Consider the following 27802-nt stretch of genomic DNA (forward strand, 5'->3'; position numbering starts at 1 on the left):
TGACCTCCAATAGCATTTTCTGACAGCTGACTATAAACTAGAGCTTCAACAGTATAGCTAAGGATTATTTTAGAAATATGAATAAATGCTTCACAATTAAACTCTACTCTCAATGCAGCATCAGCTTTCATTTTTAACCTCCAAAAGACACTATTATATGTTTGGTGAGAGTTTAATGGACACAATTATAAATAAATGATTCTAAACAGAGCCCTTGATTAAGCCTAAACCTAATCATTTTCCATAACTCCAGTTTTATTTGATTTTATGTGCTTGCACACAGACACACTTAAAGAACATATATTTATATATAAAATATAGATGATATGGGAGTTTCTAACAAATGATTTGTTAATGGAAATTTATTAACTATAACCTTTGAATACCAGAGAAACTTCAATATGTACAAATCAGCATAAGTTCCCAGTTCCTAAACTTTGGTTATATGAATATGCCTCAAGCACCATAGAACAAACAATAATTTTAATTTGAAAAGAAAAAAATACTCAAGAAAAGAAAAATCCTGCAACTCTCTTGTATCTTTTCTTCTTTTTAAAACACCATCTGGGAAACTCTTTTATTGTACATTTCCTTCCATCTTAGTTTCCAAAAACGGTATTAATAAAAATTGATCAAGGAAGAAAGGACTGACAAACCACTGTAGATCAAGGTGATATCTCAAAAGAACTATATCTGGATATTATTCTGTCTGAATTACAAAATTGTCTTAACCTAGGGGATGTGTATTATGTAACATGTATGAAAAAATCCTCAACTCTTCATTTTCAAAATTCAAAAACTCAAACACAATCATAACAAGGGTTGGGGGTGAAAGGCTTACAGGGAAATCTTTAGCAAACCCAGTTAAAAACTTTCTGGTTTTCAACTTCTTCCCTGGCATCTGCTAGCTGCAGAGGCAATGTGCATAATATATAGGCATCAAAAAAGAGACCTGACAGGCTGAGCATAACCCTTCATGGGATTTCACAGAAAATCTGAGGGGCAAGGAAAGAAAAACTGAAGGATGAAGACTGAAATAGAAAAAAAGGCAAACAAAATATATTTAAGCCTGTGTAAGTGAGGATGGAGGGGACTTATATGTACAAACTGACATGTGCCGGTGTGTGGAAGGGATTGCATCCTTGCCCACAAACTGGATTATATACACATTTATATTAAGTTAAGTCAATTCGTATATTACACCTGACAAGTCCAACAGGATGTTTCTGGTGAGAGGTGGAAGGAGGTTCTATTTACTCAGCTCCTCAGGCCCCGGTCCTTTGTCCTGGCTGGTTGGTGGTCTCTGCACAGGACTCAACAGCATGGTATATGAATGGATAAAGTTTGATGTCTGGTCCGGGGGTGGAACAGTTTCTGCATTCTTCATTGTAATACCGGAGCAACAGCTTAAATACTTCTCCTGGAGAGTAAAGGCCAGACCAATATCCACATTAAGGTATACAGATGTATAAAATTACTAAAGAACACTTCACATGTTAATATGTGCTCACTTTTGGCTTTTGAAAATAAAGCATGAATGTCATATTCCTGGAAGGCTTTTATGACAAAGTTAAAAAAATTTTTTTAAGTACCGTAAAGAAACTACTTCTTCTTGGCCTGACTTTAATAAGTTGACATATCCATTCAAGATAGCAGATAAAACTTTGTCAGAAAAAAGATTCTGCAGATGTTGCCCAACTAAGACTCTGTCCACCCTTCTCAAAGTCATGCTTTCCTTTCTTATCCACCATAATCCATCCAGTTTCAGCAAGTGTTTGATTGTCCACCAAGATGGTGGATAGTCTTATCTAGATACCAAGTGTCAAGTCTATTTCCTACTTACCAACAGTTAGTTTCCTTTCAGTAAGGAAAGTGTGCATGCTGTAAATGTCTCTCATCAATTCTGAGTCCCCAAAGGTGAAATAAACCACATCACGCTCAGCTACAGCAGCTGCCAGTATCTGTATTAAGGCTGTAGCAAAGAGAAAAAAAACACACAGCTATATTATGACACTTCCCAATAAGACACCTTCAGTTCTTTCAGCCAGCTAAATTATAGCTGCTGTGCCACAGCTTTATTCTGGATTAGATTTATAAACCAAATATAAGTGTTATTAGAAATGGCAAATACAGATGGGTATTAATCATCTAGTTGTGTGACTTTTCAGACATGCTCTGAGAATATCATTAAGCCACAGAAATCCACACAAGCACCTTTGTGGGAAAATAAAGGAAGATGCATCCGAGGCAGCACAGTCAAGGCACTAAGGAGGTATTTTCTTCCACTTATATTAATTTGGAACTAAACTTCTTTGCTTGCTTGATTTGATTATTTTGTTTTATTACATAATCACCAGTCTTTTGTATCACAGGAGTCTCTATGATTTTTCATGAATAATGCACTTGGGAGGTTCTAATGCTCTCATTAACCCTACAGCAAGCATTCTCAAAATGGCTTAGAGCGTACACCTGCATCCTTCCTGTACTCCCACCTCCACCCAATCACTGCAGCATGGAGTCATTGTTACTGAAAACATTGAAAAGTAACTCTGGTATGCAGGAATGGGAAAATCATTGTGAACCACTATCCCCAGAAATCAAAGTCACAAATCTGAAGCCTGAAGTATGTTTCCAAAAATTAAGTTCCTTCATAATCTTAATCTAAATGGACATTATTTCATTTTTCATTTAAAAAAATTTTTTGAAGACTTTATTATTTTAATTCCAGTGTATTTAATATACAGTGCACAATATAGTGATTCATCAGTTCCATATATTACTCAATGTTCATCAAGATAAGTGGACTCTCAATCCCTTTCATCTGTTTTACTCCCACCCCATTCACCTGCCCTATGCTAACCATCTGTTCTCTATAGTTAAGAGTCTGTTGGTTTCTCTCTTTTTTCCCCCCTTTGTTCATTTGTTTTGTTTCTTAAATTCCACGAGTGAAATGATATAGTGTCTTTCTTGACAAGCTTATTTTGCTTTGCATTACACTCTCTAGCTCTTTTCATGTTGTTGCAAATGGCAAGATTTCATTCTTTTTTATGGCTGAGTAATATTATACACACATACACACATATGTGGAATATATATACCACATCTTCAGCCATTCATCTTTTGATGGACACTTGGGCTGCTTCCATAGTTAGGCTATTTTAAATAACACTGCAATAAGCATAAGGGTACATATATCCCTTTGAATTAGTGTTTTCATAGTATGATTACTGGACCATAGGGTAGTTTTTTTTTTTTAATTTTTTGAGGAACCTCCATATTATTTTCTACAGTGGCTGCACCACTTTTCATCCCCACCAACAGTGCCAAGAGTGTTTCTTTTATTTCACACCCTTGCCAACACTTGTTTCTTGAGTTTTTGACTTTAACCACTCTGATAGGTGTAAAATGATTCCTTATTATGGTTTTTTTTTTTTAAAGATTTTATTTATTTATTTGACAGAGAGAGATCACAAGTAGGCAGAGACGCAGGCAGAGAGAGAGAGAGAGAGAGGAGGAAGCAGGCTCCCTGCTAAGCAGAGAGCCCGATGCGGGACTCGATCCCAGGACCCTGAGATCATGACCTGAGCCAAAGGCAGCGGCTTAACATACTGAGCCACCCAGGTGCCCTCCTTATTATGGTTTTGATTTTCATTTCCTGATGATGAGGTTTATGTTGAATATCTTTTTATGTGTCTATTGGCCATTTGTATGTCTTCTTTGGAGAAAAGTCAACAAATTTATTTTAAATAACAATAAAACTGAACATAGGTATAAACTGAAAAAAGCAACAAAGGTATAATATCTTTTACTTAATAAAAAGGGAGGTGGGAATAAAACTAAAACATTATGGAGAATAACTTTGGTACAGTTCTGATTTTGAGAGCGTGTTTTTTTTTTTATTTTATTTTTAAAAAATTTTTATTTATTTATTTGACAGAGATCACAAGTAGGCAGAGAGGCAGGCAGAGAGAAAGAGAAGGAAGCAGGCTCCCTGCTGAGCAGAAAGCCTGAGATGCAGGGCTTGATCACAGGAGCCTGGGATCATGACCTGAGCCAAAGGCAGACGCTTTAACCCACTGAGCCACCCAGGCACCACTTATTTTGAGAGCATGTTGATACTCTATATATTCAAAAACCAAAAGTAAGAATGGGAATGGAGAAGAACCTATAATTAAATGCAAACAATAACAAATTAGCCTAATTTTATTTCAAAAGAATAACATAACTACACTAAAAGGAAAAGGAAAAATAAAAAGATGAAAGAAAAAAAGAACTAACCCAAGTAACTTATGAGCATAATATATGAGTAATATACTGTCAGTCTTGGGCAAGGAGAAAAGAATTACAAACAAATCCCCAATTTTTTTACTAGGTTTGCTTACCATAGTAGTTCAGGCAAAACAATTTTGCAATTATTTTAAAATATATTTCAGGATTGAGCAAATGAGTAAAGGTGTTGATACTGTTGGGAGCTGGGGCTCTTATCATAGAAGAGGGGACACACAAGCCTGAATGGGGGAAGAAAAAAATAACTGGGATGGATTGAAATGGAAGGCACTAGTGTATACTCAGAGACTTGTAAAATACATACATTTGTGTTTGTGTGTATGTATTCTTAGCTTTGTCTGCTAATGTGCTTTGAAAGAAGACACCCCAGCAGCAGTGAGCACATCTAGTGCCCAGATCTTGGTCTCTAATACCATTCCCCCTTTAAAGGAGCTATATTCCTCAGAGAAATGCCTGATTCCATGGTTAGAATAGGACAGGTACAAGATAAGTCCAGGATATCTTGTTATACCAGAAAGTAAAGAAAGTGCTCAGGATATAGGAGCCAGTTTGAAGGAGAGCCCACTAGTCAATTATGGACAAGCTCAGCACCAAATATTAAATACAGTAATAAATTACAAACCACTGAAAAAATATGAATTCTTGATAATGTTAATGATTCTTCTCACTGATAACATATAATAGAAAAAAAGAAGGAGGGGCTCTTACTCATAGGAGAAAGTCAAAGACTAAATCAGTAAGGTGGAGGGAGAGATAGCACAGGATAATCCTCTTCTGAAGCCATCATGGTAAAGACTGAATCAGGCAAAAATCACTAAAGGATGCCAAATCTAACGGAAATTTTGTCTTAAAGTGTATTTCCAGATGGCTTATTAGCTACAAGGCAGGGAAAAACTCACTATCCATACAGTGGAGAAATCAGACAACACCTTGACTGCATAATCAAAATTAACACCACCAATGGAGTCAGATGGCCATCAAGTGCCTCTAGATACTATTATCTATGCAGTACTCTAAGAATGCATAACCTCAACCTAATTATGAGGAAACAGCAGACAAACTCAAGGAACACAGTGTTTTTTAAATACATGTCAATGTCATAAAAGATTAAAAAAGAAAAAAAAGCTATGGAAATACTCCAAATTCAAAAGGAGGCTAAAAGACATAACTAAAGGCAATACCTGACCCTGGACCGTGTATTGGAGGGCAAGAAGGCTATAAATGGTTTTATTACAGTACCTGACAAAACTGCCACATAGGTGATAGAGTAGATAAAACTATTTTATCAATATACATTTATGAGTTTAATAATTATAAAGTGTTAATATAAGAGAATATTTTATTCTTAGGAAGCACAAACTGGAAGTATGTAGGAAAACAGGTGTAATGTATATAACTTGAGCTCAAAGTGTTCAGAAAAATTGTGCATGTGTGTATTCATATATATGCATGTACACACACACACATACAGTCGTTTTTCCTTTTATAATTTTTTGTATATTTGAAATTATGTTTAAATAAAAAGTTTTTAAAAATTATGTAAGAAAGAAAAATATATTTAAGTTGGACTAGCAAATTTGATATAGCTGACTATCCCCAAATTTGGAAAATCATCTAAGACATAATACATGTGAGATTCTAAAATACCAAAGTATTCCCTAATTTCCGAACTAATATTTATTGAATATCTACAACATGTGAGGTACCATGACTAGGCCTCATTAATGTTGCAGTGTTGAAAGTAATTAATCTCAAAATAGAGGTAAGTTTTAATTAAAACTGTTCAACCAACTTATACATATATTAAAGCTTCAGTACACTCAATTTTAAAAGGTTCCTAATTAACCTAAACTACATATAAAAAAGGAAAAACAAATTGTCACTTTCCTCTATCAAGAAGTACCGTTTCTTACCTTTTAGTTTGAATGAAAATTTGGCTTTAAATATTTCCTATTAAAAAAAGAGAAACCCAAAGAAAAGTCCTTTCAGTTCTATTTCCTCTTTATATACATAAATACAAGATCAGTGGTCATATTTGCCACTTATGAAAATGAAGTCTGAATAAAAACATCCAAAATGTATCACCCTAAAGAATATATTTTAAGAAAGCTTCACAGGCCATCTTGTTCCTATGGATAGGCTCTTAGAGCTAAGCTTGGACACAGCTACCAAAAAGAGGTTGGATCGTAGTAAGAGAAACCAATTTACATTACATTTTTTATTTCACATCCATTTCTATTTGGGCTGCAACATTAGCATGTGTCAGGCAGGTTGGGACTGGATACCGGAGACCGGAGTTCAGTCCCACCCATCTGCTAGCTCTCTAGATCCATGACTTTGGCAAAGTCACTTAACTCTCTTGCCTGCATCTTTCCCAGCTATGCTATGAAGGAGTTGGATCAGATGACCCCTAAAGACTCTTTTAGAGTGGAGAATTCCATAATCCCTGCTATAATTTTTCTCCTTGCACTGGATATTAGACTATAAATACACAAGTGAAATTTCCAGAAATATAAATTAATCTTGACTATACATGTATCAGTAACCACTAACAAAAGATCATTTTAAACAGAACTGTCTTCAGACCTCACTATCTACAACATCCCCAAGATCTTTGCAAATCTAAAGAATTAAGTCTCAGAATTTAGGTGAATCCTCTTGCATCCCAAGTTAGAGGAGAATAAATCACAAATCTAATAGGGTATATGGACTAAGTCCAAGTATGATAAAAAAGCATCAAATTCTAACTTTCAGCACAACTAGGTGCCAAAATAATCACTTAAATTAACCTGCAGGGAGTTTGATTTTAATTTTCTTTTTGGCATCAATGTTAAGCTATGAAGAAAATTCAAATAAATATAAATAATACCAAAAAACAATTCACAGTGTCCTCCTGCAACAAATGAGCCAAACTAAAAATGAGTAAAATGATGGATACTCATACCACAGGTGTGGTTTGAGGCCATGAGCATATGATTTTAGTAACAATTGCTAACACTGAGTTCTTACAGCATGCTGAATGGTTCTAGCAGCTTTAAAAGCACAAACTCAAGATTTACAAGAATTAACTCAGTTAATCCTTACAAAAACTGGATATGGTACATATTAGTATCATCTCCATTTTGAAAATAAGGCAAAATAGGTATCAAAGGGTTTAATAATTCATCTAGCGTTAAAGGCCAGAAAGCAGTGGAGCTGAGGTTTGAACCCTAGCTGAGGTTTGAACCCCCATGACTTAAGGACATGCTCCCTCACTCACTATTCTACAAAGCTATCATGGCCAAGTCATTCTGCTCTACTCCAAGCAAATATACCTCATGCCAGCAGACGAATTTCCTCAAGTTGTTTATATTATTTAAATGCCTGCTGGCAAAAAGACCCAAAAGTATAGATTTGAAAGTATAACTCATGCCGTTCTAATGAAACTCAAGGTATTTTGTGACCTCTTACAAAAAGCTAAGGCTCAAGGCTTTTTGCTCACTCCTCTCAGCCAACTCTTACTCTGTAACTGGTCTTGTCCTCTGGCAAAAAAAACTGTGGTTTTTTTGGTTTGTTTGTTTGTTTAAGATTTTATTTATTTATTTGTCAGAGAGAGAGAGAGAGAGAGAGAGAGAGAGAGCACAGGCAGAGTGGCAGGCAGAGACAGAGAGAGAAGCAAGCTCCCTGCCAAGCAAGAAGCCTGATGTGGGACTCGATCCCAGAGCACTGGGATCATGAACTGAGCCGAAGGCAGCCACTTAACCAACTGAGCCACCCAGGTGTCCCTGGCTACTGGTTTTTAATCAACACCACCTGTAGCTGCTTCCAAGCCCCCATATTACTAAAGCCTCCATCTATAATCCTTTCACCTTCTTAAAAAAAAAGGAAAAAAAAAAGATTTTTTTATTTATTTGAGAGAGAGAGAGAGTTGGGGGAAGGGCAGAAGCAATCTTCAAGCAGACTCTGCTGAATCGTGAAGTCCAACCTGGAACTTGATCCCCACAACCCTGAGGTCACAACCTGAGCCAAAACAAAGAGTCAGACACTTAACTGACTAAGCCACCCAGGTGTCCTGATCTTTTCACTTGCTTTAAATGTACTCTCTCTTTAAGAATTCAACCATCTCCAAAATGGCAAATCCCAAATCCAGATCCAGATCCAGAATTTGTGGCCAATAAAGATTAAACAGCAATAGTGCAGACACTGGAGTCATGGGCATCAATCCTGGTTTGTATCCTAACACTGCTGCATGCCATCCTTGTGACCTTGGGCTAGATACTTACCTCTCTATGCCTTGGTTGTTTCACCTACAAAGATAAAAATAAAACTTACCTAATACATTGTTATGAGCTAATACATGTAAGGAAAGCACTTTGTACAATTTCTGGAACACACAATGCATGCAACATGCTCTCAACTAACAACAACAATAATGAAAATATACTAATTTTTGAGAAAGGGCAAATGTGAATTTTGGTTCTGACATTTATTAGCTCTCTCTCTTTGGGCAGGTTTATTAGCCTCTCTTTGAACCTTGGTTTCCTCACCTTAAAAATGTGGCTACAAATTGGAGGGTAACTATGCAAACTAAAGGAGAAAATAAGTCTTTCTTAAACCCAGTTGATCATTAGTAATCCACAGGCAGTTAAAATTTTCCAAAACCATTTCCCAGATCCACTAACTAAGGCAGCATCTCCAGGGTTCTGATGACCATTCCACTCACTCTAGACACCTTGAATGCATTACCATTTACAAGACCCCATTCTAGGCACTGGGCCCACAGAAGAGGACAATGTGAAAGTGTTAAGGAAGGAATATTCTTACTCAAATGTGTAAGAGCAAGGCTGAGAGAGAAATAGAGTGTGATGTGTTCTGACAGAAGTTAAGCAAAGTGATAAGGAGCCTGTGGTAAGACAAAGTGAACTGAACTGGCCCATACTTCTATTATACCCTTTCATTTTTTTATTGATAGGCTTCTATAATTTCAGAGAATTTTTCATTTAATATAAATATGCAATAAAAATCAACTGAAATACTTCTTAATCTCACAAGAGATGTATCCCGTGTTTACGGACTTCCTGGCTACAATGATTTGGTCCAACAGATGGAAAAGTGACCTAGAGTATTTCCATAACATTTTAATTTTTAAAAGATTTTATTTATGTATTTGAGAGTGAGTGAGAGAGCTCATGAGCTGGGGGGGAAGGGTAGAGGGTGAAGCAGACCCCTCACTGAGTGCAGAGCCTGATGCGGGACTTGATTCCAGGATCCTGGGATCATGACCTAAACTGAAGGCAGACACTTAACCAACCGAGTCACCCAGGTGCCCCTCCATAAAATTTTTAATGAAGGAGTTCTCCTTCCTTCAGGGTCACTCAAATATAGTACTATAAGCCTGTGACTTTTGGTCCCCAGCTCCTGCCATCTCACCCACATCTGCTAGTAACCCCCATTCAGGCTTAAGTGACTACCTAGATTAGTGTCTGTTAAAACTAAGAATCCTACTATAGAACTTTGTTTCAGTGTTGGTGAGTTGGAGATAGGTGGTGGGAGAGGAATGGGATCTTTGTGGAACAGTTAACACTAGAGTGGAGTCTTAAAGGAACACAGGGAATTAACCAAACAATAACAGGCAATTTCAGAAAAATGTGCAAAACCTTAAATTAATGAAAGGCACAAAGGGTCGTTGAATAAGTTATTGTTAAAGAGAAATTCATTGAGCATATTTTATTTGTAAATCACTTTTAGGTAGTGAAGGTAGGGAATGGAGATAGACAAGAAAATACATGGGATTATAACATCAAGATATATTCTAATTACAGAAAACTAACAATGGCATAATTTTCCCAAGTCAGGTAACATAGAACTGAAAAGGTATAAAAAATAAATACTGAAGGAAATGGAAGGGGGAATTGGCAAAAATATAAAAGAAAGACCTTTAGAGTACCACTCAATCCCTTCACAAAGCAAGCAGTCAAAATTAGAGGGATACAGAGTGTGATCTAATAAGTAATCAGGGTAGAATCTAATAGACCTAGAATAGTCCTACACCCTTCAGAGACATCTCTTCACATGCTAATATAGTATCTGCAACAACTGACTGTTAGGTCACCAAGAGAAGCTCAAAAAACTCCAAAAAGTAGAAATAATACTATCTATACTCTTTGATGATAATGTAATACAATTTACAAATAAAAGGTAAAAGAAACCATTTTGTTTTTAAACTGACCATTTCAAAATGGTTTTAAATTATCTCCAAAAAATCTCATGGGTGTCTGGTGGTACACATAAGGCAGAAGCCCATTTCACAGTCTCTACTGAGATAGGATGAATAAAGCTGCAAAAGGAAGTTGCTTCCATCCTAACAATGAAAAAAGGCCAAGTAATTCAAAAAATATTTTTTTCCTGAGTCTACCAGAGAGTTGCATTGTTGCAAGGTAACCAAAGTATGGCAACCCCCTCCAAGAAGATATGAAACACATAAACTACTATCTTTGAAAGAGCATAGGAGACAGAGGTGACCCCCATACAAATGGGTAAGAATAAATCAACTAAAACTTTAATATAATTTTAAAAGCCAAGGGTAGACTGGGGGGGGGGGGTTACTTTGGAATATGCAGGAGCCCCAGAAATAAAGAGAGTTCACATTCACTCAAAAGCTTTTTTCCATAGGCCTCTACAAGCTGCTCAGAAAGATGAGGGGCCAGGCAGGAGAACAGAGAAAGCCCATGTGGTAGCACAGGCATGCAAGAAATGACTGGCTGCCGGTGGGGGACAGGCGCCAAGTCCCTCCCTCTTCCCCATATCCCTTCTTTCCCACCCTCTGGCTCTAAAATCCACTGGCCGGAAGTTGTTAGTAAATGTCTGTTGAATTAATGAATATATGAAAAATATTATATTAACAGTTGTCAGCAGAATGTACAATGAAAAAGGTTCAAAATTAAATTGTTGTAAATTTTAACACTCATGTACAGTTAGGCAGCAAGCATATTAACAAATATTTAGCCTTATTGCTAAAAAAAGAAACACCAGTTTAAGTTTAAATGCTGATGTTCTCACTCTATGATTTTTTTTTGTTTTTTGTTTTTTTTTAAAAGATTTTATTTATTTATTTGACAGAGAGAGATTACAAGTAGGCAGAGAGGCAGGCAGAGAGAGAGAAGGAAGCAGGCTCCCCGCTGAGCAGAGAGCCCAATGCGGGACTCGATCCCAGGACCCTGAGATCATGACCTGAGCCGAAGGCAGCAGCTTAACCCACTGAGCCACCCAGGCACCCTTTTTTTGTTTGCTTTAACTATCCTTCCTTCCTTCTTTCTCTTGGAAGGTAGGGATAGCATCTGATGGTTCAAAGAGTCTTCCTGGTAGGTTTGGTAAGACCTAGGCACAGATAAAGTTGGCCAGTCGAGAAAGAGTTAATATTGGCCCTGTTTTTATCTGCTCTAAGAGAGTTTTAGTTTTCCAATCTTGTATTATCTACTGATACTCTGAACTGGACCATAGCCTCTTGATTCTTTCCTATGCATCTGCTTTATCTCCCTAATATTGAGTCATTAGCAAACATCTTTTTCTTGGTACTCTCTTCTCTAGGATTCATCTAGGATGTAAATCCCCCCTTGCTCATGTTTATGTGACTAATGAAAAGGTGAGCTTGTAAAAGAAGGGCTTACACTATCCTGATGGCTGACTTTTTAAAAAAATTGAGATATAACTGATATATAAAATTGTATTAGTTTCCAGGTATACAATATAATGATTTGATATTTGTATATACTGAGAAATGATCACAACAAAAAGTAGTTAACACCCATCACCACACATAGTTACCAAAATTCTTTTTCTTATGATGAAAACTTTCAAGATCTACTCTACTAGCAACTTTCCAATATGCAATACAGTTATTCACTATAGTCACCATGTTATACATTACATCCCCATTATTTATTCATTTTATAACTGGAAGTTTGTACATTCTGACCCCCGTTACCCAGCCCCAACCCCACCTCTGGAAACCTGTTCTCTGTATCTATGGCCTAGAGTTTTGTTTTAACATTCCATACATAAGTGAGACATACAGTGTTTGACTTCCTCTGCCTCATACATTTCACTTAGCATAAAAATGCCTCCAAGGCCCATCCATGTTGTCAGAACACTTCTGATAAAACTCTTTGTTACAAAAACAATATATGCTTACAACAGAAAAATACAAATAAAAAAAAATCATCTGAATCACTCACTGAGAGACAACCATGGTTAATCTTTGCACATAAATGGATAAACACAGAAAATCTCAAATTTGTGTGATACTTATTTTCCTCTGCTTTGGCAATATTCCAAAAAAACATTTCCATGTCAGCAGTTTATTTCTGCAACAGTTAAAATGTCTGCATAATATTTCATTACATAGATGTACCATAATATCTTTCTTTCCAAAATCAATATTAGCAAATAATTCCCCACTAAAGAATAAATAACTACTTCAATTTTTAAATGATTATTCAAATTCATGAAGAGGAGGGAGTTGTCAAAAAGTCACTCTAAAGTATAAGTCTCAATACTTGAGAAAATGAAATACATAATGAAAATCTTTGAATGCTATGCTTGATACTCACCAGGGGAAACAAAACTATAATCTGAGAAAAAGATTTTTTATGCCATAAGGAAAAGAAAGGAAACAAACTCATTTATAAAGCTTCTCAAATTGTCCATCACAAATGACCAAGGCTTATGGCAGACCTGGTGTTTTGGATTGATGATATGAATCTACTCATTCATTTTACTTAAGGGAAAAACAGAAAAAAAGTGTCTGTCATAAGATCAATAAGCCTAGAGCAAAAAACAGGTTTCTCAAACAAACTGAGGATGATAAAGGATTTCATAAAGTCAGAAATTCTTTCTTCTATAGATTTTCAAAACACTGAAAATAATAACATGTAGTTTTTGTTTCTGAATATGAAAAAAGTATGGGGAAGGAAATCTTTAGAATGAAGAAACAGAAAAGATTTTTCTAAACATGCTGCAAATATGTGAACACATAAAAATTAACTCCACATGACAACAACCTAATAGGCTGAAATAAATGAAAAAACCTGAGAAAAACACCTGCAACATGATAATTAACATTTTTTAATATACAAAGAGTTATTAATAGTCAATGAAAAGTCAAAACTATTCCCAAAGAGCTAAGTGAACAGAAGAGTGAAAAGCAATTCACAAAGCAAATAAAAATGGGCACTATATGTATGAAAAATGTTAAACCTCAGAGAAATTTTAAAAGTTGACAAAATCCCATACTGGTAAAGCTTCTTATATAAGGAAGATAGGATAAATTGACATGGCTTTTCAGAAGAACAGTTTGCAACAAGTAATCAAAATATAAAGATATATATGGCCTTTGAGTCATTGATCTTGCTTATAGGAATTAATCCTACAAAAATAATGATATGTAACATATATTCATATATTGCAGTATTGCTTATAAGATAAAATAAACCAACTGTATATAAATGGGAGAACCAATGAAATAAATTATGGTACACAGAGGTACATACAACAGAATGCTATGTAGCTATTAAAAATGTTGACAGTACATTTACATTTGTTGGTGTTGAAAGAAATCCATTAGACTGTAGGGTTTTCAAAAAGAATAGTTTACAGCATAGACAGTACGGTGTGATGTTATTAATGTCAAATGGTTACACAGATTGTTACATAGAAATGTCTTCTGAAAGGATGGTCACCAAATGCTAACAATGAATTCTGATGATTTTTACATACTTCATAATATTTTTCTCAATTAAAAAAATAGTAAATGTGTCACTTTTACAAAAGTAACATTCATAAATTATGACAGACTCAACTGTTTTATTCCCAGCGAAACAGATTTTATCTGTATCTAGGCTGGCTATCAAGTCTAGCTGGTTGTTTTATGTTTGCTTTGTTTTCTTGTTACTTTAATAACTATAGTATAACAAAGAATTTCAAAAACCTCTGGAATTTTCAGAATGATACTGTCTTTGTTATGCTAAGAAGTGACTCTGAGAGGACCCTGAGAGAGCTTTAAGTTTGGGATTTTCAGCCATTGACCTCCAGGGAGTGGAAGGAGGGCTGAAATTGAGTTCAGTGATGTGGCCAATGATTTTATCAATGATGCCTACATAATGAAGCCCCAGTGAAAACTTCCAGACATCAAAGGTCAGTGGAGCCTCCAGGTTAACAAACATATTAAGGTGTGAGGAGGGTGATGTGCCCTGACACCACAGAGAGAAGGCATGGAAACTCTGTATTCCCTCCCAGATCTCACTCACCTGTTACCATAAAACTGTAGTAGCACCTTCCTGAGCTCTCGGAGGTATTCCAGTGAATTATCAAACCCAAAGGGGGTTGTAAGAACCTCTTAGATTAATAGGCAGGTGGTCAGAGGTATAGGTAGCCTGGGGACACCTTGCCCCATACTTGTGGCTAGAGTCTGAAGTAGGGATGGTCTTATGGAGGACTCTGCCCTTAACCTGTTGGATTTGTCCTAACTCCAGGTAGTTAATGGCAGGATTATATTGCAGCACATCTAGCTGGTATCAGACCAGTCAGGCTGACACAGAATAGTAACCTTCCTAAGTAATGATATAATACTATTTTCTGTAACTAGTACTTTTCAGAGTTAAGAAAATGTCATAATTTGCTAAATGGCCAATAGTTTTGTTGATCAGATTTTGTGATATTTTTATCATAAACAATAAAATACAAGAAATGTTCATCTTTCTTGGGTATCCAAATGGCTCCTCAAATATGTTATTCATGCAGCTCTCCTAAGCTATACTCCCACACATGTGTACCTTTACTCACTACTATACTACATTTGTCTATGCCTTTCCCATATACTGTGAATTTCAAAGCAAGGACTACATCTTACTCACTTTTGTACTCTCAGTCTACCACAACAGATGCCTCTTAAGTTTGGTGAATGCATGAGTCAACAAAATAGTTCTGTCCATCAAAATCACTTCTGCCAAGGAAAGTGCTTAATGGGTGCTTTGGTTTGAAACTTCATAGTCATTTTGGACTCTTCTGTATCTCTATAAAACTAAATACTGTGTCTTATAGATCAAAGAGATAAGTGACTTCTGCAGGAAAATAGTAAATAAAAATAAGAATTCCTTTAAACATGATAAGGAAAAAAAGAGGATGATGTCAAATATTGTTTTTCTCTTCTCTTTGATCTTTGTGGTCTCTTATTACAATAGAACATTAGAAATCCCAGTTTGAAGGACTAACTTTTCTCCCTAGTCACAATGCTATTAGCCTTCTTAAAACAACTTATTTACTCACCTTTTAATCTAGCGTCACCACCAAAGGCACCACAGCCCCAGTTTCCCGTGGCCACTGCAGAAAGATTCTCTGAAGAAACTCCAGGACGGAGAAATCCACAGTAAGCCTGCAGGATAAAAGAAATATCACAACATGTGAGGGACTAGACACTAACAGTATTTCTGGCTGATGTACTAGGATCAGTAGCTACTATCAAGTTTATGTTCCATTCCCTTTCTCCCTCCCTTCTCTCCCTCCTTTCTTTCTCTCTTTTGGGGCCAAGGTAGAGGGAAAAGCATAAAATCCTGGGATTATACAAGAAGAGAGTAAGAAATGATCAATTCTAGTATTTATTTCTTTTGATGCTAGACAAATCAAAGCCTCTAAACTAATACAGGTCTCAGTTTCTTTATCTTAATCAAACAAATATAAATGGATATATCAGCGATATTCAAGAACTGATGGGACCCAAATTACAAACTACCAGGAACTAAAGGGAAGAAAGGCACTTAACACATTTCTTTATTTGAAGGCTTCTGATCACCCCTTTTTTTCCATTATGCTTCCTCAGTGCTCACTTTGAATTATTGGGACTAGATTAGAAACTGTGATTAGCTTTTAAATGTACTTCCTGCCACTGAAATGCTTGATAATGAGCAAACAATTGTATATATAAAAGGGATTCCTACATCTGGTTATACAATAACCTTTAAGATCCCCTCCAGCTCTAAGATTCTCTTGTTTCATAGCTCTGTTTTAAGCCAGAATATTTTAAAACTTGCTAGTCACCTGAGAAAAGTACAATATATCCTAAGGATGCTGGCTAAGTATTAATTAGAGAAACAGCTAATTTTGTATATGAGAAGACTGCAGTTTAAGGTCCCAGAGTTTCTGTTTTCCATTCTTTACTGTCAGCCCAGTTGGTTTTTCTGCCTCCTAAGGGTTCTTAGTTTTCTGAAACTATCAGACTATATTAAAAAGTTTAATATAATAGCAAAGCAAATCTCCCCTGGGTTCTCTTGAGTACGAAACAAAGCCTAAAATACAGCTTACATATAATAGTAACTAAAATAAAAAGAATGATGTGTGACAAATGTTCCCAGAGAAAAACCAAGAATAAAGAAAGATGCTTCCATGAAACCCACACATAGAATATAGTAAATTGCTTTCTGTAGTTTCCACTAAGGTATAAAAATTTATTTTACACACTGTCTGGATAGATTAACAAGGCTATTCCTTCCACCCCTTCCTGGGCTGTAAATTCTGACAGATATTAATTATAAGTTGGTACCAGACCATTATTCAACGCTGTGATACAGAGCTTACAGTAGAACTCACAAATTACCTGTGTAATCAGATGCATGGAGCTTCTGAAAGTCTCTTTCAGACCAAAAATATCAAAGAGCTCAATTTTTTTCATCAGGTTCTTAAAAAATATAGAGTTTCTGTCTTTATGCCAACAAAGGAGAAAACAAACTCTGTCAGAATAGACATAACTTTGCCTCTTGGTTTGTTATCAAATTCTCCTTAACAGGCCTACACGAAGAAGATGATTTCTTAGCCTCCTGTTGGGGCTGCCTCTCTTTTATACTGTCAGAATGGCTTTAGTCTCTTCCTACTGCCATCTCTGTATCTGGGCTGACATCTTTAATGAGCAAACATAGCTTGGTGAAACTAGAGCCTAACAGAGAACTTGAAATATTTATATTATTAGGAAAAAAATCTAATCTAAAGGGCTAATCAACTGTACTAAAACAAACAAACAAAAACCAAACCACACAAAAAAACCTCTCCACAACTACCTTGAAAAATGCCGTAACAAAAACAAACTATAAAACTGACATTAATTGCCTTTGGTGTTTTGATCAAAACGAATCCAAACTTTAAAAAAGTTAACCAGAAATTAAATGATATACAACAACTATAAAGTAATTGGGTATAAAGAATAACTGTTTATAATCATTAAATACAAACTTATTTTATCCTGTTTAAACCAAGCATTTTTAAGGTCAGAAACAAGAGACAGGCAGCAAGCTCCTCTGAGTCCTCTTTAGAGAGACAACCTATGTTTCTCCCTCCTACAGTAAGGAGAGGGATCCCTCAAATGCTGGAGACCAGAACACGGTCACTAATCAGGAATTATTTCCTTTTACAACAGCAATGGAACCCTTTATTAAAAAATAAAATTCAGATATGGATAGAGACCTCAAAAGGGTTGCCAAGTTCTTACTTCATGGGGAAAGGTACTAGGAGTTCTCAAGAGCTCCATGCTGGCAACAAAAAACATTTTTTACCCCCACACTCACAGCCAGATCACCTGAGGAGATTAATGAGAGCAGTAAGAAGAAAAAGCCAGCTCAAACTCTATCGTCACATCCTGACCTGACATTCACCAAAGACAGCTTTTTTTTTTTTAAACTAATAAACAACTTTAAAGGGAAAAGGGGAAGCATTCATATCTTGGATAGTAAGTAGAGGATACCAATGAAAAGTTATCTCTCAGAATGAATTTTGATGGGAAAAGAAGAAGAAAGGGAAGATAAAGGTATTTTTGGAGTCCTGAAGGTACAAAGGGGAGCTTTGAAAAGCAAGAGACAGGAAGAAAACACTGGTATCTAGAGTTACAAACTAGAGCCCAGCTGGGAAATAATGAGATAAAGACAGAAATGTAGGACAGAAGCAAAGAAAGTGAAAAATAAAACAAACTAAACAACAACAACAACAAAAAAAAAAACAGTTGTAAAAACCTACACGCTCAGAAGAGGACCCAGGAAATAGATGGTACTCCCAGAAATATTGGTCACAAATACCGAGGCACACACACACATGAACACATGCACACTGAAGAAAGAACTTAGGCTTCAACACCAAGGTTAGCAGGCCTAATAGATATAATTAAACTATCTCTCATTATAATATAAACAGTTTATACTGCTTGCTAGATTAATAATTTAACAATTATTGCTCCTAAAGAGTTGTTTACTTGAAGACAACCTACCACCACCTAACTTTTTTTTTTTTTTAAAGATTTTATTTATTTATTTGACAGAGAGAGAGATCACAAGCAGGCAGAGAGGCAGGCAGAGAGAGAGAGGAGGAAGCAGGCCTCCTGCTGAGCAGAGAGCCCGATGTGGGGCTCGATCCCAGGACCCTGGGATCATGACTTGAGCCGAAGGCAGAGGGTTAACCCATTGAGCCACCCAGGCGCCCTGCCACCTGTCTAACTTAAACATAGTTGGTACCAATACTGATTGTCTGAGATCTTAGAATACGATGATTTCTTAAAACAAACATAACATTAAAAAAATCCTTAATAATCTTTTGGAAAAGGGGCACCTGTGTGCCTCAGTCAGTTGACTGGCTAGCTTTTGAAGTCAACTCAGATCATGATCTCGGGGTCCTGAGATGGAGCCCCGGGTAAGGTTCTACACTCAGCAGGGCATCTGCTTGAGGATTTTTTTAAAAAGAATCTTTTGGAAGAGAATAAAGTAATATTAATCAAGAGTCTTAAAATATCCGTAGAGGGGTACCTGGCTGGCTCAGTTGGTAGAGCATGTGACTCTTGATCTCAGGGTTGTGAGTTCAAGCCCCACGCTGGGTGTGAAACCTACTTAAAAAAAATATTATCGGGGCACCTGGGTGGCTCAGTGGGTTAAGCCTCTGTCTTCAACTCAGTTCAAGACCTTAGGGTCCTGGGATTGAGCCCCACACTGGGCTCTCTTCTCAGCAGGGGGCCTGCTTCTACCTCTCTCTGTCTGCCTCTCTACTTGTGATCTCTCTAATAAATAAATAAAATCTTAAAAAAAAATGAACCTCTTGGACATTTCAAAAAAATATTATTCGTAGATTAAATAATAACAATTTTGCAAATTTCTTTTGTTATTTGATTAGATAACAAAGAGGTTTATTACTACATTATGGATAATGACAGAAACTTAGGAACACCTAATTGTTCAAAAATAGTAGTTTAATCATCCTACCATCAATCCTACCAGTTTTATGGACATAAAACACATTATGAAGATATTAGGGAATATGAAAAATATTTACAATATATTGATAAACAGGTAAAATACAAAGTTATAGATAACTTTTAAACACATTCTTATGAAACTAAATATTCATGTGGAATGACCTATAACAATGAAAACAACTTTTTGAAAGGTAGGATCATGGGTAACTTTTTTCTCTTTAAAATAACTGCAACACTAGTAAACTGACTTTGCTTTTGTTTAAAATGAAAGAATTATGCAGACCTTAGTTTCCTTGTGTGTGAAATCAAAGATTGGATTAGGTATACCTATTGTTATTCTGATTCTACATATTCAGAGACTGAAGGAAAAATTCACTAAAAATGACACATTTTGGGCTAATATTCCTGAAAAGTAGTGACACATAGTTGACCCTTGATCACAATGGGTTTAAACTGCATGGTCCACTTAAATGCAGGGGTTTTTCTGGATAAATACAGTATAGTACTGTAAATGTATTTTCTCTTATGATTTTCTTAACATTTTCTTTAGCTTAAGAATACAGTATATATAATACATAAAACATACAAACTATGTGTTAATCAACTGTTTATGTTGTCAATAAGGCCTCCAGTCAATAGTAGGCTATTAATAGTTAAATTCTGGGGGAGTTCAAAGTTACACATAGATTTCTGACCATGCAGACGGTTGGCATCCCTGATCTCCAAGTTGTTCAAGAGTCAACTGTACTTTAAGAAAATGTAAATGATCAGATGTTGAATTCCTCCTCCATTCTAACACTCTCACAACTAAATGAGCTATTATCAGCTACTCTATGTGTTAAACTCCTTAGAAAAGAAATACCAGCAGCTATTATTGAATCAAGATCTGGTTTAGTAACAACCTCTTTCCAAATTTGTTAATGGGTAATACCAAAAACATCAAGAAATCAATTTAAAAAGGGTAAATGGGGATTTCATGTTGAGATGGCTAGTTTGCTTAATCAATTTCTGATCCAGAAGCCTCTCTGAAATATATTCATTACTTAATCTTACTTGAACGAGTCTAACATGGTTAAATACAACTTTTCACAGATGATTTCTTTCTTCCCTTGCTGAGCTATTTGCCACTTTTGCAAGCTGGAGTCATAAATCTTCCCAACTGCAAAGATAATTCTCCTCTAGAATGTCACCCAGCTGATCTCTCAGAGGATTAAACATTGCTTCACAATACCAGTTAGATAAAAGGTGACCGATTCTTCCTTTTAAAAACCAACTCTGTTTGCAGGACACGATGTGGGTCCAATAGGACAGGTGAAACCTGGACAGAGCAGACTGTTTCCAGAGAGAATAAAACACTTTGTGGGATTGCCCTTTCAATTATTATCAGATGACTAATACCTAAAAGTAGCAAACAAGCCCATAGAGTTCAGAGATCCACCCTGAATTCTGATGGTGAAAATTGGTCTTATGCTCTCTTACTTCCTAGAAAAAAATGAGTTTTTCTATTCCTGCTCACTTTCTCTCTGGCATGTAAAAAGTAGAATTATTTAAGTCATCTCTAAAAGCATTTTAATATAGACTTCTGCTTTAAACCTAAGTTTACAAAACAGTGAGATATAAATATTTAACTTAAATTCTCTCCAAGTTGTGCTGTCAGTTTATGTAATACTCCCTGTTGCTGTACTAAAATTCATACTCTATTTTAATAGGTAAATATAACCAATAAATGATGGAATGCTTTTATTTAGACCCAAAGTTATCTGGAATTGGATTAGTTCTCTAAGTTGTTGATGACATTTAACAAAATCATTTATTGCTTTCTGCTTTTTCAAAAGGAAGAATTAGGAAACGAATTCTCAGCTATAAAGGCAAATGGTTTGGAATTTGGTCATGAATGAAAGAACATACATTTGTCAAGTGGCTTCTCATGATGCCAGGCCCTGAGCTAGGTGCTTTCTCAATATTTGCCCATATGATGATGGGCTACTCTACACCTACGGTATTTCCTTGTCTTATGGGAATTTAATAAATAGGTTGGGGGGAAAGTCCTCAAATTTCCTTAAAAAAGTGTATCAAACAGAATAGGATATTGAGAAAAGCAATCAACTGGAGACCTGCTCACAGTATAGGATTGTGATTAAAAGAAAAGAGGTAACCAAAGCATATATGCCTATAGGAGATTGTTAACAAAATGCAGGGGATAGTCTTTTTTTTTTTTTAAAGATTTTATTTATGTATCTGACAGAGATCACAAGTAGGTAGAGAGGCAGGCAGAGAGAGAGAGGAGGAAGCAGGCTTTCTGCGGAGCAGACAGCCCGATGTGGGGTTCGATCCCAGGACACTGGGATCCTGGCCTGAGCCGAAGGCAGAGGCTTTAACCCACTGAGCCACCCAGGCGCCCCTGCAGGGGATATTCTTAATGATTTAAGACTGAAACAGGTTAAAAAGTCTGGAAAGACAGACCTAGTTACAGTACTCTCTATCTGGGAGAAGTTATGTTTTTTAAAAAGTGATTTGAAGCGAGGGGAACCTGAATTCAAGTCCTGAATTCATCACTGCCCATATGTGTAACATGGGGCAACCTATTCAACTTCTTAAGTCTCGGTCCATGATCTCTAAATTGGAGACAAGAAGACTATCTACATCTCCCTGGGTGGTGAAGTGCCAAGTAGCGTGCCTAACTATCATAAGCATTTACATATCATTTAATGTGAGCTATTACTTTTACTGTTGTTACTTACATAATTTAAGAAAACTTCAACCTGCATTTGACAGAAAAGAATCTCTTATGAACTATAAATTAAATTTAATGCATATTAATATAAATGATGGCAGCTTGAAACAGAAAAGTACATAACTATCAATCCATCTGCTTCATATGGTTTCATCTATTCCATACCTGAATCAACAGTGGACTTACTGAGCTTTATCTAGCACTTAAAGAACATTTGGGAAATACCTATAAATTTGTAACATTTTAAGTGATTTAAGATAACATATACCTAAAAAGTTTACTTTAAAAAACTGTGTTAGTAATATATAAGAAGTTTCAATAATCACCGACTAACGCATTTAAGAAATATTTTTGAGAAATTTTCAGAAGCAAGGCAGGGTGCTTATCGCTGACTGGCTTGAATGAAATAAAACTTTGTCTGTTGTTATTTAAAGACTTTTTGTGTACAACGTGGGCTTCCTAAGGACTCTACATTCTACAAATAAATGTCTTCCAATGCTTACAACGAACTTAACCTATTCCGATACACCAAGGTTTCACATCTTTAAACTTTCTGGTGGCTTTGAGGATAGGTAAACTGAGGTTAGGGTTACATCAGTAAATGTAGACGTCAATAGGCCATGGGCAGTTTAAAAAAGAAAAGATTTATTTATGCCCAGGAATGTAATTTAAAAAGATCATTATTTGCAGATAATTCCTAAAACTGAATGATCTAGCTCCTACAGAAAAGTATTTATGGGAATATAAATTTTATCCATAAGAAAACGAATCTTTAAATTTGTGTAACTGAATGAGTATGATTAAACACATTCCCTTTTCATACATTTCTCTCCAAACTACCTACTGCCTACATAAATATCATCTAGTATCAAACCATGACCATGTGACAAATTCATATAATAGGTGTTTAATAAAGAAGAAACATCAGGTAAAAATCTAAAGATAAATCTCATTCTACTTGGTATGCTATATAATAAAAACATCAAGTACTTGGAAATAATTTCCTTAAGGTAAGAGTTTGAACAGTGAAAGGCTTACATTTAAAATGTATCTAATAATAAAAGATATTCTTTGATACAGAATCCCTAATTTTCAGAGTCAGGTGAAAGAGACAAATAATACCTATTGATATGCCACAGAACAGCCTTTCTGCATAGCTTTTCTGTGGAATTACTTAAAAAAATATAAGTGATATCTCTCAAGCTCAACTTTGGAAAATAGTGCATTTACTCTTCAAAATTTTTAAGAGATCTCTTTGAGAACTCTAAACATTAAAATAATTAAAATAAACTAAGAGATATGTGTAAGAAAACACAATCAACCATTAGATTCTCAAGTAGATCATAAGATTATATATATAATTATACCCAAAATATATATCAAGTTCTGAAAGAAGTAAAAGCCTCTTTGGATTATTTGGTTGTTCATTTTACTAACTATACGAAAGGCACGGTGTTTGTGCTAGGATATGCAGAGCACCACAAGAGAAACCATTTCTGTGGTGAGACCAGGGGCAAGCTGAGGGTATACATAATGTCAAATGTGCCAATTCAAGGGCACTCCCAATTCCCTTGCAATGGTATACCCAGTCTGCTGTCATTATCAAAAGTACATGCAATTATCTTAATAAACAATCTCATAATCAAATATGACTGTCTTCTTGGCTGTAAAAGATCTAAAGAAATTATCAACTGTTTTGGTAAAGCCCCGAATCTAAAGAACAGCATTAGCACTCTACTGTATGTTAAGAGTTTATTTACTATGGTTAACAGTAGTGAAAATCTGAGCAATAGGTATGGCTCATTTTCATTTTTCTGTAATATAATTAGAAAAATTATTATAGTAGACAACACTAAGCATCACAGAAAGTCACAGATTCTGTCCTAAATATGCCAAATTACCTAATCAATAAACAATTTACATGTGGACCTTTCCTATAATAGAACTTAACTTATGGTTTATCTCTATTGACCCTGATGGCTTACCTTGTAGAGACGTCAGTGAAATGTGTGAAAAAAAATTTTTAGCGCTCATTTATTTCTATACAGTTTTACAATAATAATGTTCCAAACCAAGTAAAAGTACTTGATGGGCTAAATGCATGTGTGGGGCTTAATATCAAGCAACAGTCTATCTGGCATCAGTAATCAAGCAATTATGAAATGGAAAGTACATCTTGTACAAGCTGACAGGCCCATTAAATCAGGAGAGCTGTGGGCAGACATACTGACATTGCAAGAATTACCAGAAAGCATTAATTTCAGCATTAATAAAATGGCAGTAAATAGATGACAGCTGCCAGATGAAGTAAGAAATGAGGTTACTGGCCTTGTTAAGCTCTCGTCTGATTTTCTCAGGCACAAACTGGTCGAGGTAGCGTCTGAAGTGAAGGGCATCGATGGCGACGATTTCAGTGCCACGCCGCTGCCAGGCATCCCTGAGGCAGGAGGGAAGGGGGAAGATGATGAGTGGGGAAAGACACTCACAAACTGTAACTCTTGGGATGTGGGATTTCTCGAGAGTTTGGCAGGGCTAAAATATTAAAAACAAACCAACAAACCAATAGCTATAGGTCTCAGCAAAACAAGAGGGCAGAAAGCAACATTTTTAGATTTCAAGGCATACACATTATGGACTATTAGGCATTAAATAGTAAAATGAAAAATTATCACGAGATGACAAATATGACGTAGTGTAAACATACATCATTTACAGTAAGTCTCAGAAGTTAAAGGATTTGGAGGCAAACAAAAGGAACTTCATTCTCAGTTTTCCTCTAATACGGAAAACATGGCATTTGTATTTTGACAAAAGCCAAAAAAAGTGCTCATTATTCCTTTGCTTTCAGAGACCTGCTCTTTGGATGTTGGGTTTTATAATATCACCTTCTATCATCCAAAACATAATCCCAGGAAGTGTAACAAAAAATGCGTTATGATTCAGTACAACATTCTACCTACTGTGCTCAACTGCTGATGGTGTGCAACTATTTTTAAAAAGACAAAGAAGTAAATCAGACAGTAACACACTGCTTGTGGAAATAGGAAGGACTGGATGAGATGACTTTGGAAACGTGAAATTCCAAATATTCTAATACTGCCTTTACAGACTGCATAAATTGACAAGCCAAGCAACTTTTCACACTGAAGAAAGGCAACCAAAACCTTCATGTTAGCCTGTAAATAATAATCAGGAATTAAATATCCACATAGGTAACTGTTACAACCAAATACTTTAACCAAACCAAAAGGAAAGAGACCTGGGGCTGGACTTGAGATATTACAAAGAATAGTTGGCATGGATAGATGGGCAATTGCTGATTCCAATGCAACGGCTCTTTTTCATTAATGCATACACACACACACACACACACCACCACCACCACCACCACCACCCCCCCAAGAGCTTTCAGGCATCATTTCTTTTTTCTCCAAATTTTAATTGTAATATTAGTTTCAGGTGTAGAATTTAGGGATTCACTACTTACAAACAACACTCTACGCTCATCTCAAGTGTGCTCCTTAATCCCCATCATCTGCCTAACCCATTCATTCCCTCCCCTCCAGTAATAATCTTCATTTTGTGCTCCATAGTTAAGAGTCTGTTTTCTGGGACACCTGGGTGGCTCAGTTAGTTAAAGCATCTGCCTTCAGCTCAGGTCATGATCTCAGGGTCCTAGAATCAAGCCCTACAATGGGCTTCCTGCTCAGTGGGGAGTCTGTCTTTCCCTCTGCATGCCTCTCCCCTTGCTTGTGCTCTCTGAAATAAATAAATAAAATCTTAAACAAACAAACAAAAAAAACTGTTTTCTGGTTTGCCTCTCTCTCTTCCCTGCCCATGTTCACTTGTTGTTTCTTAAATTCCAGATGAGTAAAATTGTATGGTATTTTTCTTTTTCTGACTAACTTATTTCACTTAGCATCATATTCTCTATAGCTTGATCCATGTCATTGCAAATGTAAAGATTTCATTCTCTTTTATGGCTGAGTAATATTCCATTATTCCAATATTATATGTGTATATAGTGGACTATATGGGGGATATGTGCACCCTGATGTTTATAGCAGGATCATCAACAATAGCCAAATTATAGAAAGAGCCCAAATGTCCATCAATTAATGAATGGATAAGAAGATGTGGTACACAATAGCCAAACTACATGAAGAGCCTAGATGTCCATTGATAGATGAATGGGTAAAGAAGATGTGTGTGTGTGTGTGTGTGTGTGTGTGTGTGTGTATAAAGGAATATAATGCAGCCACCAAAAAAACTCCCAAAATTTTACCATTTGCAACAAAGTGGATGGAACTAGAGGGTATTATGATAAGCAAAATAAGTCGATGAGAGAATTATCGTAAGATTTCACTGAGATGAGGGATTTGAGAAACAAGACAGAGGATCATAGGGGAAGGGAGGGAAAAATGAAACATGACCAACGCCAGAGAGGAAGACAAACCATAAGAGACTCTTAATCTCAGGAAACAAAGGGAAGGTAGCTGGAGTGGAGGGGGGTGGTGGGTGAAGCGGTGGTGGGGAGGGTATGTGCTATGGTGAAAACTGTGAATTGTGTAAGACTAATGAATCACAGACCTGTACCCCTAAGACAAATAATACATTATATGTTAATAAAAAAAAAGAATATGTGATACATATATACAATGGAATATTACTCGGGCACCATTTCTATAAAAGTTTACCCTGGTAAACCAATTTCGGAAGGAGCCTTCAGCAAACAGGTCTTGCTGTTAACCATTCTGCAGCAATAGGCAAAGTGTCCCAACATGTTTCCCCACCTACTTAATCTCACAGAAAAATTAAGGATAAATAAGCTGGTTAAAGGCTTTAAGCTCATTAAGAACCTATTCTAGGTAAGTTTGGCCTTGGAAGTTGACCTCCATTGATTGCTTACATCTGGTAGCTAACAGGTAAAGAACAAGTGTTCCGTCCTTATTTTTGGTTTAGACTTTTGGCTTCTGTTTCTCTGTTCTTCCCTTCTGTATATGGAGATGGTAATACCAGTTTAACTACTAATGTATCTTTAATACTGAACTTAAGACCACAGTTACATTTCTGAAGTAAGAGTGGATAGGAGACAGAATGCACTAGGTCAAACCCACATTTCTTAGCTTTTGGTCAGGCAATACTTGATCAAGTCAGAAATGAACTCACCTTTCACTCCCGTCTTCATGGCTTCGGGCCCAACGATACGTTTCAGCATAGCCTGTGTATTCACTGTACTGTTCTGCACCTGAAACAAATAATCTGCTATTATTTTTCAAAAGGATTTTTCTTAAAAGTTGCATGTTCTAAAGGGTCTTTAGAGTGGGAGGAGGGGCAGAAACAGACTTCTCACTGAGCAGGAAGCCTGACATGGCCAATCCCAGCTCCCCCTGCAGATCTGGACCTGAGCTAAAAGCTGATGCTTAATCGAGTGGCGCCCCCTAAAGGGGCTTTGTTAATAAACTTAATCCTCATTTCTTACCCCCCACCCCGATTTCTTTCTTTCTTTTCTTTTTTTTTTAATTAAA

At 36.2% G+C, this 27802-nt stretch overlaps 1 protein-coding gene and 1 non-coding gene across 4 annotated transcripts in view; one reads left to right on the plus strand and one right to left on the minus strand.

Moving 5' to 3' along the window:
* Window positions 1-218: 218 nt before the first annotated feature.
* PARG (poly(ADP-ribose) glycohydrolase) overlaps window positions 219-27802 on the minus strand; it is a 122452-nt gene continuing 94868 nt past the window's right edge. For all 3 annotated transcript variants that reach the window (XM_059398010.1, XM_059398011.1, XM_059398008.1), the window contains exons 14-18: window positions 27444-27522; window positions 24603-24711; window positions 15589-15694; window positions 1844-1972; window positions 219-1420 (exon numbers count right to left, since the gene is read on the minus strand). In XM_059398010.1, coding sequence (XP_059253993.1) covers window positions 1266-1420; window positions 1844-1972; window positions 15589-15694; window positions 24603-24711; window positions 27444-27522 — 578 coding nt within the window. In that variant the 3' untranslated portion in view covers window positions 219-1265. The remainder of the gene's footprint in view (window positions 1421-1843; window positions 1973-15588; window positions 15695-24602; window positions 24712-27443; window positions 27523-27802) is intronic.
* On the plus strand, window positions 19096-19168 carry TRNAK-CUU (transfer RNA lysine (anticodon CUU)). The gene has a single exon. It is a non-coding gene; the product is annotated as a tRNA-Lys (tRNA).

Source organism: Mustela nigripes, chromosome 4, assembly GCF_022355385.1.
Source record: "Mustela nigripes isolate SB6536 chromosome 4, MUSNIG.SB6536, whole genome shotgun sequence".
Lineage (NCBI taxonomy): Eukaryota > Metazoa > Chordata > Mammalia > Carnivora > Mustelidae > Mustela > Mustela nigripes.